Below are 13,116 nucleotides of genomic sequence, written 5' to 3' on the forward strand. Positions count from 1 at the left end.
TAACCCTTGTTATAATAGATAAACCCAATCACCAATCAAAGATCTAAGCCCAATCTTCTCCATGTGAATGAATAGTTTGAACAACAGAGTCCAGCTCAAAAATCACATTAACAAAGGACTGGCTTTTATGACTAGTTATAAATTTAATTTTAAATATTAGACATAATTACACCCAATGTCAAACATTAAGATAACAATATCAAAATTAAAAAGTTAAGATAAAATTTCAAGTTGATGAAAATGTATAGTGTTTTTTGTCCAATTACCCTTTTATAAAATAAATAAAATATTATAAAAAATATAAATATTTAAATTAAATAAATTAAGAATTGATATATATGAATTTTGCAAATACTTCAGGGTCATAATTGTACATTACTGCCATTTTTATTAATTATAAATACATGCACGGAGCACAGAGAAAAGTCAGGTAATTGTTTGAATTTCCACAAACTCATGGCAATAATACCTTTGCTTGCTCTGCCTTTGATTTTATACTCTCCATCATTGTCTTCAGCATCTGATAGTCTAACCAAAGGCTCATCTTTATTAGTGGAGAACACAAACGATCTTTTGATTTCACCAAGGGGCACTTTCATTGCCGGATTCTTCCCCGTCGGTGATAATGCTTACTGCTTTGCCATATGGTTTGATGAACCTTTCTGCAATAACAATTGCACTATAGTTTGGATGGCAAACCGTGACCAACCAGTTAATGGGAAACGTTCCGCGCTCTCTCTGCTAAAATCTGGTAATCTTATCTTAACTGATGCTGGTCGAATCACAGTTTGGGCTACGGACACAGTTTCAGAATCTTCAGTGCACTTACAACTTCAGGAAAGTGGCAATCTTGTACTGAACAACTCGGAAGGAGATATTCTTTGGCAAAGCTTCGATTTCCCCACGAATACTCTCCTTCTGCTTCAGCCACTAAGCAAAGATAAGCAGCTTGTCTCCTCAAGAAGTCAAACCAACTATAGTTCAGGATTCTACAAGCTTTTGTTCGACAATGATAACGTTCTCCATCTTCTTTTTGCTAGTCCAAGTATCACAAGCCTTTACTGGCCAGATCCTGAGCTCTTGGTCTTTGAAGCTAAAAGATCTACTTACAACAACAGTAGAAGGGCTTATTTTGATCCTTTGGGCAATTTCAGTTCATCAGATAAGTTCTTTTCTAAGTCAGCGGATTATGGAGCTAACTTCCAAAGAAGATTGACGATAGATAGCGATGGAAATCTTCGATTGTACAGTCGAGAAGATAAACGAGAAGCGTGGACTGTTTCATGGCAGGCCATATCTCAACCCTGCAGTATTCATGGGATTTGTGGACCAAATAGCGTCTGCAACTATGTTCCTAGTTCTGGTAGGAATTGTTCCTGCCTCCGGGGATTCAAGATGAAGGATGTAACTGACTGGTCTTTGGGATGTGAGCCAGAAATCAAGCTTTGTTTAACAAATGAGACCAATTTCCTTAGACTAACTAATGTGCAATTTTATGGGTATGACTATGGCTTCTATCCGAATTACACCTTAGATAGGTGTAAAGAAGTATGCTCCCAAAGATGTGATTGCCCTGGGTTCCAATTCAGATTCAGCAAGCATGGTAATCCGAATAACACTCCTTATTGTTTTGTGAAGTTCCGGTTGCTAAACGGGTTTCGTTCGCCGAGTTTTGAAGATGATTTTTACTTGAAAGTGCCGATAACAAGTCCCTACCCTGCACCGGTGGAAGAATCAAGGTTACATTGCGCAGTTGAAATTACCAAGCTAGACAGAGTGTATACAAAAATCCCTGAAAATGGAACACTAAAGTTTCTGCTTTGGTTTGCTTCGATTGTTGGAGCAATTGAGTTCACTGGTATTTTCTTGGTATGGTGTTTCTTGATGAGAACACACCAGACCTCCGTCGTAGTTAAGCAAGATTACCTTCAAGTTGCAACTGGCTTTAGAAAATTCACCTACACCGAGCTGGAAAAGGCAACCCATGGTTTCCGTGAAGAAATTGGAAGAGGAGCAGGAGGAATTGTTTACAGAGGAGTACTATCTGATCATAGAATTGCAGCAGTAAAGCGACTGACCGATGAAGCTAGCCAAGGTGAAGCGCAGTTTCGGGCCGAAGTTAGTGTGATTGGGAAGCTTAATCACATGAACCTGATAGAGATGTGGGGATATTGTGCGGAGGGAAAGCACAGGCTTGTGGTTTACGAGTGCATGGAGCATGGATCCTTGGCAGATAATCTCTCTTCTAACACTCTTGATTGGAAGCAGAGGTTTAACATTGCCTTAGGTGTAGCCAAAGGCCTTTCCTATTTACATGAAGAGTGCCTGGAGTGGGTTCTACACTGTGATATAAAGCCTCAAAACATACTGCTAGACCTTGGTTACCAGCCAAAGGTGTCAGATTTTGGCCTGTCTCATCCACTGAAAACAGATAGCCATGGAATTTCAAGGCTTTCAAGGATTAGAGGTACTAGAGGTTACATTGCTCCAGAGTGGGTTTTGAATCTGCCCATCACTTCCAAGGTGGATGTTTATAGCTATGGAATGGTCTTATTGGAGATGGTAACTGGTAAAAGCCCAACAGCAGATATAGAGGACAGAAGACTGGTTACATGGGTAAAAGAAAATATTAAAGGAGCTTCTGCAATGGATTTGAGTATGGAAAAGATTGTAAACCCTGATGTGGAAGGAAATTATGACAAGACCCAGATGAAAATTCTTGTTGGGGTGGCTTTAAAATGTGCAAATGAAGACAAAGATACGAGACCCACCATGAGACAAGTTGTTGAGATGCTTCTGCAATATGAGAAGCATAACTCTGAATCTGTTGAATTCACCATTGAATAGTGAAATGGAAGTCCAGAAGGATTTCCCTTTCAATTTTATTTCCTTGGAGACAAATGAATCTAATTGTGTCCAAGTTTGGCTAGAATAAGTTTTGCTGGTTTATGAAATAAACGTGAAATTTAGTTCAAGTCATTAATTAAAAAACTTTTTTTATTTGAATATTAATTAAAGTACTAATGACTAAGAAAATCATAAATTTTCGATTTTTTTTGTGATTTTGTTTAATTTTAAGTAATGAAAATTTTATATGCCTAATTGAATGAAAAACTTTGATTTGAACTTCTCTTATAAATTTAATTAGGATTTTACATTTTTAGTTAAAATAATTTGACAGAAAAGTTCTTTTAAGCCCTTAAAAAATAACCAAAAGTCAGTTAAGTTTTATTAAATAAATAAATTTAATTTTAAAACTTTAACAAATAAGTTTATTGATTTATATTATTAATAAATAAATAACTAAAATAATTTTATAAAATATATAAATTAAATAAAATATTATAAAAATTTTATCAACTTAAATTGCTGGATATGTATTTGAGACATTATATAAGTGCCAACCGGAATTGGGCTAAGTTGCTAGACATGGTAAATTTTCATATAATTTGTTTAAAAAATATATAAAAATTTCTTTACTTCAACTAAACACAGAAAATAATTCAAATTTTGCTTTCTTTTCTAACTAAACACTAAATTTTAACCTCAAAATCTCTTTTAAAGTGTCATTAAATAAATATAAAAATATTATTAAAATCATAGATAATATTCTACCTGTAATTTAAATAACAAAGCCATAAATAAAATTGAAATGATTAGATTAAATTATCAAATGCTAAAAGGTTTGAATTTTTAATGTGATTGGGCGTTCATTATTAATTTTATTAACAAAATTTTATTTTAATTTTATAAAATTTTCATTTATAATTCTTATATTTCCACGGCTTTTGCTATATAATAAAATTTAAAATTATTTTTATAATTTAAATTTTCAAAACATATTTTTATTTTTTTTATTTATATTCATATAAAATATTATTTATAATTTTAATAAAATTCATATATTTTTTAATGAAACTTTAAAAATTTTTAAGGGAGATTTTAATATTAAAATTTAGTATTAGGTTAATTAAATAAAAATCTGTAGCAAAGGAATTTTTATACATTTTTAAAATAAAATTTAGATCCTTAAATTTAAATTCCATCAATAAATTTGCCCACATCCTTTACTACTTTTTCAGTTTAAAACAATTTACTCCATGGGCTGTGTTCTCTGTCCATGGGCTGTAGTGATCTAAGGTGGGGGACCTAGCTAGGATGCATCTGCTGTTTATGTACGCTATTCTTTCATAATGGCACTCATATTGACTTGTGCATGTGCAATGACTTTAACAATGCATGGTCCAGAAAAATCTATTTCATGGTTGTATTGTTAAATTTGAGCTTCAGCCCTTGTGTTGTTACATATGGTAGATCAAATCATGATTCACTACTGGTGGAATGGTGGATTATCATTCTCTTGTTCTTATGCTTGTATTTGTGCTGTGATTGTCTTCTCATTGGGGAGTTCTTCCTGATCTTAGGAGTCAGCACATAAGCTTGTTGATGCTTTGGGATGATGTCGGATCGAGTTGTGTGATCATGACTCTACTTGAAACTCAGTCGTTCGAGTTGATTGATTAGCGTGCATTTTAATTTAAAATTGAATTAATAAAAATTAATTTTTCTAATAAAAATTAAGTTTTTAATTTTTTTATTCAATATAAAAACTCAAACTCAAAATTTTACCATTTTATATTTTAAAAATAAAAAAAAAGCAATTAAACTATATTAGTAAATAATTTAAAACAATATACAACTCACAAATGAATTTCAAACAGACTCAAAATCCTTTTCCCAATAATTAATTTGAGTCAACTCAATTCAAAATATAATAAAAAAAATCCAATACTTAAGAATTGAAAATAATTAAAATTAAAGTAATTAAAAATTAAACTCATTCAACTCGAACGGTTAATTACCGTTGGAGTTAATTAGAATTCCGGGTCGAAATGTTGAGTCGACATAATTGCGGTGAAATTCGCAATATTTGAATTGAAAGTAACAGATATACTTTTTAATTTAGGTAAAAACAATACATTTGCTCCAGTGGAAGACCACTCCAGCTTTGAATCTCCATAACTTTTAATTTGATGGGGTTACGGGCCGCAAATTATTTCATACATTTATAATTAAAAAAAAAAGCAAGACAATTAATAAAAAAAATTCATGCGCAACTGGGAAAAAAATTGTCACACGTCAAGTTATTTGTCAATTAAAGGTTGTCTTTTGTAGGGGAGAGCAGTTTTCGGTTTTAACCAAAAAACTGAATCGAATCGAGTTAATTCGGTTCAATCAGTTTGATTTTAAAATTTAATCGGTTCTGTTTGATTTATAATTTTGATAATTTCGATTAATCAGTTCGGTTCGGTTATTTTCATTAAAAATAAAAAAAAACTGAACCGAACCTAAATTATTTCGGTCTTCTTTGATTTCCTTTATATATATATATATATAAAGGAAATCAAAGAAGACCGAACCTAATCATAAGATTTAGGTTTGATCAATTTAAAACCGAACCAAACCCAATTAGAAATCAAATACTCAATTTATAAATTTCGATTTGATCGGTTTAAAACCGAACAGAACTGATATTTATCGGTTTAATTCGGTTTAATTTTCTTTTATTAATCGGTTTAGTTCAGTTTTTAAAATTTTTAATTTTCAATTTTTGATTTTATGGGTTCGATTCGGTTCAGAACCGAACCAACCATTTGCACAGCCCCTAGTCTTTTTCTCGTGATGCTTTATATATATATATATATATATATATATATATATATATGTGTGTGTGTGTGATTATTTTATTATATTTATTTGATAAAGAAATTAATTAATTTAATTCTCTTTTTATAAATATATTCATCAATATGAAAATATATATTTAATAATTATATTATACATAAATTAAATAAATAAATAAAATTTAATTAATATATTTAATAATAAAGTAAAATTGAATTTACACAAAATTTAAATTTTAAATGTACCACTTGTGTGAAAGGAGGAACTTAGTCAACAAGGAAAATTTCATTTTGTGGATAGAGAGATTTTAGAAAAAGACAAAAACAAAAGAACCAGAAAATTTCATGATCATTTCATACCTGAAATATTATTTTAAAATATGTGAAACGGTGGAAAGTCACAAAAATATGATAATTTATAAAGTTGGAAAATAGAATTTAATTAAGCATATGTTTTACATAATATATCCGACCATATTATACAAAATTTGTACATCTCATAACTCCATGAGCAATGGCTTTATTCTATTCCTGTTGATCTCATTCCTTCCATTACTATTGCTAGAGTTCCAATTTTCCAAGTGCATATCAGTGATTACTATTCTTTTCTTTTCTTTGACCTTTCTTATTATTGTTCAAAGTATAAATTTTATTGGCCAAACAATGTAAAATTTTCTATATTCCTTGAAACAATTTCCTTTGTCCACCTATTCTACTTATCAAGTCATTTTGATGTAATTATTTAGTACTTCAGTAATTAAGTTTTTAATTAATAATTTTCCTTTTTTTATATAAATAATGTATGTCTTTTAATGCCGTTTATAACTGTTAATATAACGATTATATGAAAAATGAGTTATGTAGTTTTCAATTTCTCTCTAGAAATTTCTCCTCATTTTTCTCATTATTTCTCCTCTTCTCCCTCCTTTTGATCTCCTCTTTACATGACCATGGGTGAGTATTTTCATCGGCGGCAATCTTTCTTTTTTTTTTTTTTTTTTTTTGTGTTTTTTTAATAATCCCCCCATCTATTTTCATTTAGAATGGATTCTAAATATATCTCATCAGTTCTATCATTATTGATAGGTATTGAATTAATAAATCCTCATAATTGTCAGACAAGGAGTTGTGTGTTTAAATTTTTTCTAACCTTTGTAAAAAATCTAAATTTAACTTAAACTTTAGTAAAAATTAACTTAATGATAACAAATTAATAATAAATAAAAAATATAATAAATGTTTTATTAATAAATTTTATAATAAATTATTAGAACTTCAAAATTAAACGCACTTAGGTGAAAACAGTATTTAAATCCATGATCTTTTGGGAAGTCTTAATATTTACAATATTTGTGACAGTCTGATATTACAATAGTTTAAGAAAATATATGATTAAGTGAATGATGAAAAATTGAGAGGGGATACAGGCAAGGAGTTGTATACACTTACATGGAACTAAATGAAGGGAAGAAAGATCTTGGAAATAATAATAATAATAATAATAATAATAATAATAATAATAATAATAATAATAATAATAATAATAATAATAATAATAATAATAATAATAATAATAATAATAATAATATGTTATTAATTTCGTTTTGATTAAATTTTAAATATAAAATTAAATTTAAATTTTAGATCAAAATAATAGTTTTCAATAAAAAAAATTTTTGGAATAAATTTATTTATTTAATTTTTGAAGCAAATACTGATTTTAAAACTAATTTTCTAAGAAAATTAATATTTTTATGTATATTTTAAATTTTTTCTAACTTTTGTGAAAAATTAAAATTTAAATTAAACTTTAGTAAAAATTAACTTAATGAGCAAATACTGATTTTAAAACTAATTTTCTAAGAAAATTAATATTTTTATGTATATTTTAAATTTTTTCTAACTTTTGTGAAAAATTAAAATTTAAATTAAACTTTAGTAAAAATTAACTTAATGATAACAAATTAATAATAAATAAAAAATATAAAAATAAATATTTTTATTAATATATTTTATAAATAATTTATCAAAACTCTGAAGTTAAATATACTTAGGCAAGAGCAATACCAACATGGGTGATATCTTGAGAAGTCTTCTTCTTCTTTCTAATGGTCGATTGAAGCTTCTGCTACTATCAACTTCTCCCTTCCTTTGGATTAGAACCATTAATTTTGCGTCTTTGATTGTTCTAAGTGTTGTGATTCTATTCTCTTCTTTTGCTATACAAATTGTCATTTGGGACTAGAGTTCGTTGGTTCACCTTAACATGTAAGTTGATTATAATCTTCACTGCATCGAAGACATGCATCACCTTGCAACATGTTTTTCCCGCATCTTTGTTTATTGCTCTTGTTGCCTCTGTGGTCTGTAACGAAGTGGAACAATATCTTGCTGGGCATTTGGTGTCACTTGAGTGTTAACTATTGTTTCTTCTCATGTTGAGACAAACCAAGGTCTTCAATTTCCAATCTCAATTCTTCTTCTTCTTTTTCTTCTTCTTCTACCTCTTCTTCTTCTTATCTATTTTGAGCTAAAATTAATTAGGATAAATTTGTTTGATTTTAGATTGAATAATTAAGTTGAAATTGATTGGTGTAAATTTGGTTGTGTTGGAATTTATCTCTGTTTTGATTGAATCTGTTGGTGTTGAGTGAATCTATTGGGTTTCAATTAGGTTTTATTTTCTCGTATTTATGATGAAAATATGAGTGAATCTTTTTGGAAAGAATTGCTAGTTGTATGTTTGATTTTAGGATTTTGTTTTGTTTACCTGAAATCAATGGACAATGGCTAAGTTGGTGAATTTAATTGTTGAATTATTGAGGGCCCATTTGGTTCGCACATTGGAATTGAAATCAGTATTGAAATCGGAATCGAAATCAAAATGGTGAATTTTCATTTGTGTTTGGTTCACTGCGGAATCAGAATCAGATTTCTTTTCAAGCTGTTTGGTTCATATATATAAGCTGTTGAATTGGATTGTCCTTTTTTATTTTGTACTTGAATGAAAATTAATGTAAAATTTTTATAGATTTTAAATAATAATTTAATTTAAATAATAATCATCCCATCATTCAAATAAAATAAAGTAAAAATAAGCTCTAAATAATATTATTCAGAGCTAATGATTTCATTCTAATATAATGAAAAAGTGTTAGATAAATATAACCATAATAATTTTCTAACAAAATATATCCATGACAAGTTTAACAAACCATCCAAAATTTGAAACAACATCCATAACAAAAAGCTTGATAAAGTTTTAAGAATAGTGATTTCTAAAATTATAGGATGTGTTGATTCACAAAACATGTAGGAGGATTATCTCTTAAGTGCACTCACTAAGAAGATTGATGATAAATTTCTTTTTAAATTGGAAGGGAGTTTATAAAATACTTCATGCTTATGTTGCTTAGCTTTGAGAATAACAGTTGTATTCATAGCTTCAATTTCAGTCAAACCTTCAATTTCAAGCAATTCATTTACCACCATTTTCTTCTGCTCAGCCACCCTTTTATTCTCATCTGCTATTTCTTTCTCAATCGCTTGTTGATCTGCCCACACATTTGCAATGACACCCAAGTGTGTATTCATTTGTTCCATAAACATATTGAAATTAGTAGGCATGTCATCATCATGTGAGACTTTTGATTTCTTTTCTTTGGAATTTTGTGGTGCTTTGGCCTTTTGGAGTTAGAATGAGTTATAGGCTGACTTACCAAATGATTTCCAGTCATATCTTCAAACAAGTAATCTTTGTCAGGGTCAACTATCATTTCTTTTTCCTTAAAAAAATGATACCCAAGTGTGTGTTCATTTGTTCCATAAACATATTGAAATTAGTAGGCATGCCATCATCATGTGAGACTTTTGATTTCTTTTCTTTGGAATTTTGTGGTGCTTTGGCCTTTTGGAGTTAGAATGAGTTATAGGCTGACTTACCGAATGATTTCCAATTATATCTTCAAACAAGTAATCTTTGTCAAGGTCAACCGTCATTTCTTTTTCCATATTCTCTATGGCATCATCAAAAGTCTCAACACCTTTTTCAATTGCCCTGTTCCTTCCTACCAACTCTCAGATCATATCAAAAAAAGGAAACGCTACATTCCATAATCCTCTAGCTTCATTATAACTTTGTTACCATGAAAAAAAAAATACAAAAACATATATGATCAAATTTCACAAATACTACATTTGAAAGAAAAAAATAAATACTTGACAAGTACTTTCATAATGTACTAATCTTACCTTGTACCATTCATCGTAAACACTCTTCTCACATTATATCATTTTCCTTGTTTCATCCCAACCAAATCCTAATTTGTTCAACATCTCAGCTATTGCACTATATTTTGCCTTCAAGGTTTTCCATCTGGAATCAATATGAGGACTAGCCTTCAAACCACAATTAGGTAATTGTGTATTGATCAATTCTTCAGCCCGAAGTAGGTAGCCATTCTTCCATCCATTTTCCTTCTTCCATTTTGGATCTGTAGCCACGTCTTGTAATGCCTCTACCAAGGCATTATCCTCTCACTTGACCATAGTCTCTTGTTCTTACCTCTAGCATGAGTGACATGGCTACTTTCAACAAAATCCATCTTATAAAATATGATAGAATATATATATATATATATATGTAACAACCTAGGCAAATCCCACATCGGCAAAACACGAGAGAGATGCTGGGTTTATAAGTTGGTGGTTCATAACCCCTAGTGACACGTTTTAAAACCGTGAGGGCTTTGGTCCAGAGCGGACAATATCACTTGTGGGCTGGGCCATTACATTTGTGGTATCAGAGCAGTTCCGCGTGCAACCTTGAGCGATGGTGGGGCAAACCTCAGCGAGGATGCTGAGTCCCGAAAGGGGGGTGGATTGTAACAACCTAGGCAAATCCCACATCGGCAAAACACGGGAGAGATGCTGAATTTATAAGTTGGTGGTTCGTAACCCCTAGTGACGCGTTTTAAAATCGTGAGGGCTTCGGTCCAGAGTGGACAATATCACTAGTGGGCCGGGCCGTTATATATATATATATATATATATATATATATATATATATATATATATATGCACTTATGTTAGATAAATATTTGGAAAATGACAATAGTTTTGACTGATACAATGAAAAAGTTATCATAAGTCCATAAAAAAGCACACTACAATTATAGTGACATACTTATCACAAGTCCAGAAACAACACACTACAATAATCAAACATCAATAAATTGTTCATCATAAGTTCAACATTTAACAGAACGAGTTCTAAAATTATTAAACATTTGTAGGGCTAAGGAATTCCCAAAATATGCCCAATGGTAAGATGTTTGAATAATGCTGATGAAACTCAACTTTATCATTGATACTTCCTTCCTGTCCATCTTCATCATCGAGAATTTTCTCTTCCATATCTATTGGCATGAATTTTCTTATCAAATTATGTAATAAATAACATGCCATAACAATACGACCTTGAGTTCGCATTGGATAAAATGAAGGACTCCTAAGGATTAACCATCGTTCTTTAAGTAAACCAAAACATCTCTCTATGACATTTTTAGCTTTGGAGTGTTTCATGTTGAAATACTCCTTTGCTGTTTGTGGTTGCCTTTCACCCTATACTCATTAAAATGATAACATTGCCCTCTATAAGGGGTAAGAAATCTCTCACAATTAGTGTAGCCCACATAGGCCAAGTAATAACAATCTTAACATGTATAAAAATAGTTCAAATTATATCATATATAATTTAAATTAAAATTTTTAATGAAACTATATGTTTTGGTCTCAATTATATTTTCCTTGAGATACCTTTAAACCATTTGGCCTAGAAATAGCATTTCGATTGACACGACCATCATGTGCTGAACCATAACCATCCCAGCTAGGTAACACGTATATGAATTGAATGTTAGGAAAGCAAACTCCTAAAACATTCATTGTAAGATTTCCTTTTCTTGTTCTATATTTTGGTCTTTCGTCAGATTTTACGACACACTAATATATGTCCCATCCAATGCTACTAAGCAGTTCTACAAAAAATATAAACAAAGGATCATAATGAAAGAAAAATCATTAAGTTAATGAAGGACTTTTAATGATCATTCAATGACTTGGGACATATATATGTACCTTGAAACATCTCCACCTATCATATGAACAATTATCCGTTATAGGTGTAGGCCTCTTCATCAACTCATTATGCAATTTCAAGATAGCTTTAAGACAAAGATTGAATTGTCTACTCACAGTTTCTCCACTCCTAATAAAATAATTAGCATTTGTCCCTTTTTTTATGGTGAGATAATGTGTATAAAAACATTATAACTATCTCCTCCAACTCCATATTTCGAGTTTGTTTCACCCCTCCAATATCTCTTAGCATCTCACAAAGAACATCAAATGTATGCCTATTCATGCATATTTCATTCTTACATGTAAAATCACTCTCTCTAATTATGGCATTTAAATTAGCTAATCTATTCATTTTCTTAATCATTTTCCTATTTTCTAGTTGAGGTGTATGGACACGCTTAAAATACCACTCCATATAAGCAACTTCAACAATTTGTATCATGATAATCATGAAATGGAGTTGTTGTACTTGTCTCCTTCTTTGTAGTGACATACGAAAACGAGCTATTTCTGTTCACATTTCACAAAATAAAAATCAACTGTAAATATAATTAAAAAGCCGTATAAAAATTTATTAAACTAAAGTGTTCTACCACATTATTAAACCTAGCTCATAATAATTGATTAAACCAGGCTCATAGCAATTTATTAAACTACTTAATTAATTGCTACTTGCTTACTAGAAAAAAATGGAAAAATTAATATCCATCGAGGCAAAAAAATAATGAAAAGTAAGTTAAAAAATCCATAATATCATTGAATAAAATATTCCCTTTTTGTTGTGCATCCAGTCCTATATTTCCTTCTTTCATTAGTTAACCCACCTTTTATAATGGTATTATATCATTATTAGCATCTAACCCAATAGCTAAAGAACCTTGGCATATTTGAAATCAAAATCCTGACATCATTACTATATATATATATATATATATATATATATATTTAAAAAAAATTAAATCATTACTATATATTGATTATTAACTACTTTGTTATTATACCAATTAAATCAGCCTTTCACTCATGCACAACACATTTTCCGGTCATCAAGATTTCATGATTTTATGCTGAATAATATAAAATTCTTTTCATAATCTATTATTCTGTATGAATTATTACTGGTAATAAATGCTTAAACAATTTCAAGTATTAGCACCTTAACAAGATGAGCACTATAATATGAAGGAGAGACGTGTCTCTCTTTGGGAATGACAAAAAACTTTTTTGAAACATGTCTTCCTGTTTGGAATGATAACAAAAATTTGCTTGGCTAATGAAATCACATGCTCAT

At 30.0% G+C, this 13,116-nt stretch overlaps 1 protein-coding gene across 1 annotated transcript; it reads left to right on the top strand.

Annotated features, from left to right (window-relative positions):
• Positions 1–334: 334 nt before the first annotated feature.
• Positions 335–2,962, top strand: LOC110641717 (putative receptor protein kinase ZmPK1). The gene has a single exon (XM_058138092.1). The coding sequence runs from the start codon at positions 457–459 to the stop codon at positions 2,845–2,847; it is 2,391 nt and encodes a 796-aa protein (XP_057994075.1). The 5' UTR covers positions 335–456; the 3' UTR covers positions 2,848–2,962.
• Positions 2,963–13,116: the final 10,154 nt, after the last annotated feature.

The sequence above is a fragment of the Hevea brasiliensis genome, chromosome 16 (assembly GCF_030052815.1).
Source record: "Hevea brasiliensis isolate MT/VB/25A 57/8 chromosome 16, ASM3005281v1, whole genome shotgun sequence".
NCBI classification, from domain to species: Eukaryota; Viridiplantae; Streptophyta; class Magnoliopsida; order Malpighiales; family Euphorbiaceae; genus Hevea; species Hevea brasiliensis.

Coding starts and splice junctions, on each gene's coding strand:
- LOC110641717 (XM_058138092.1), top strand. CDS start 457: ATGGCAATAATACCTTTGCTTGCTCTGCCTTTGATTTTATACTCTCCA.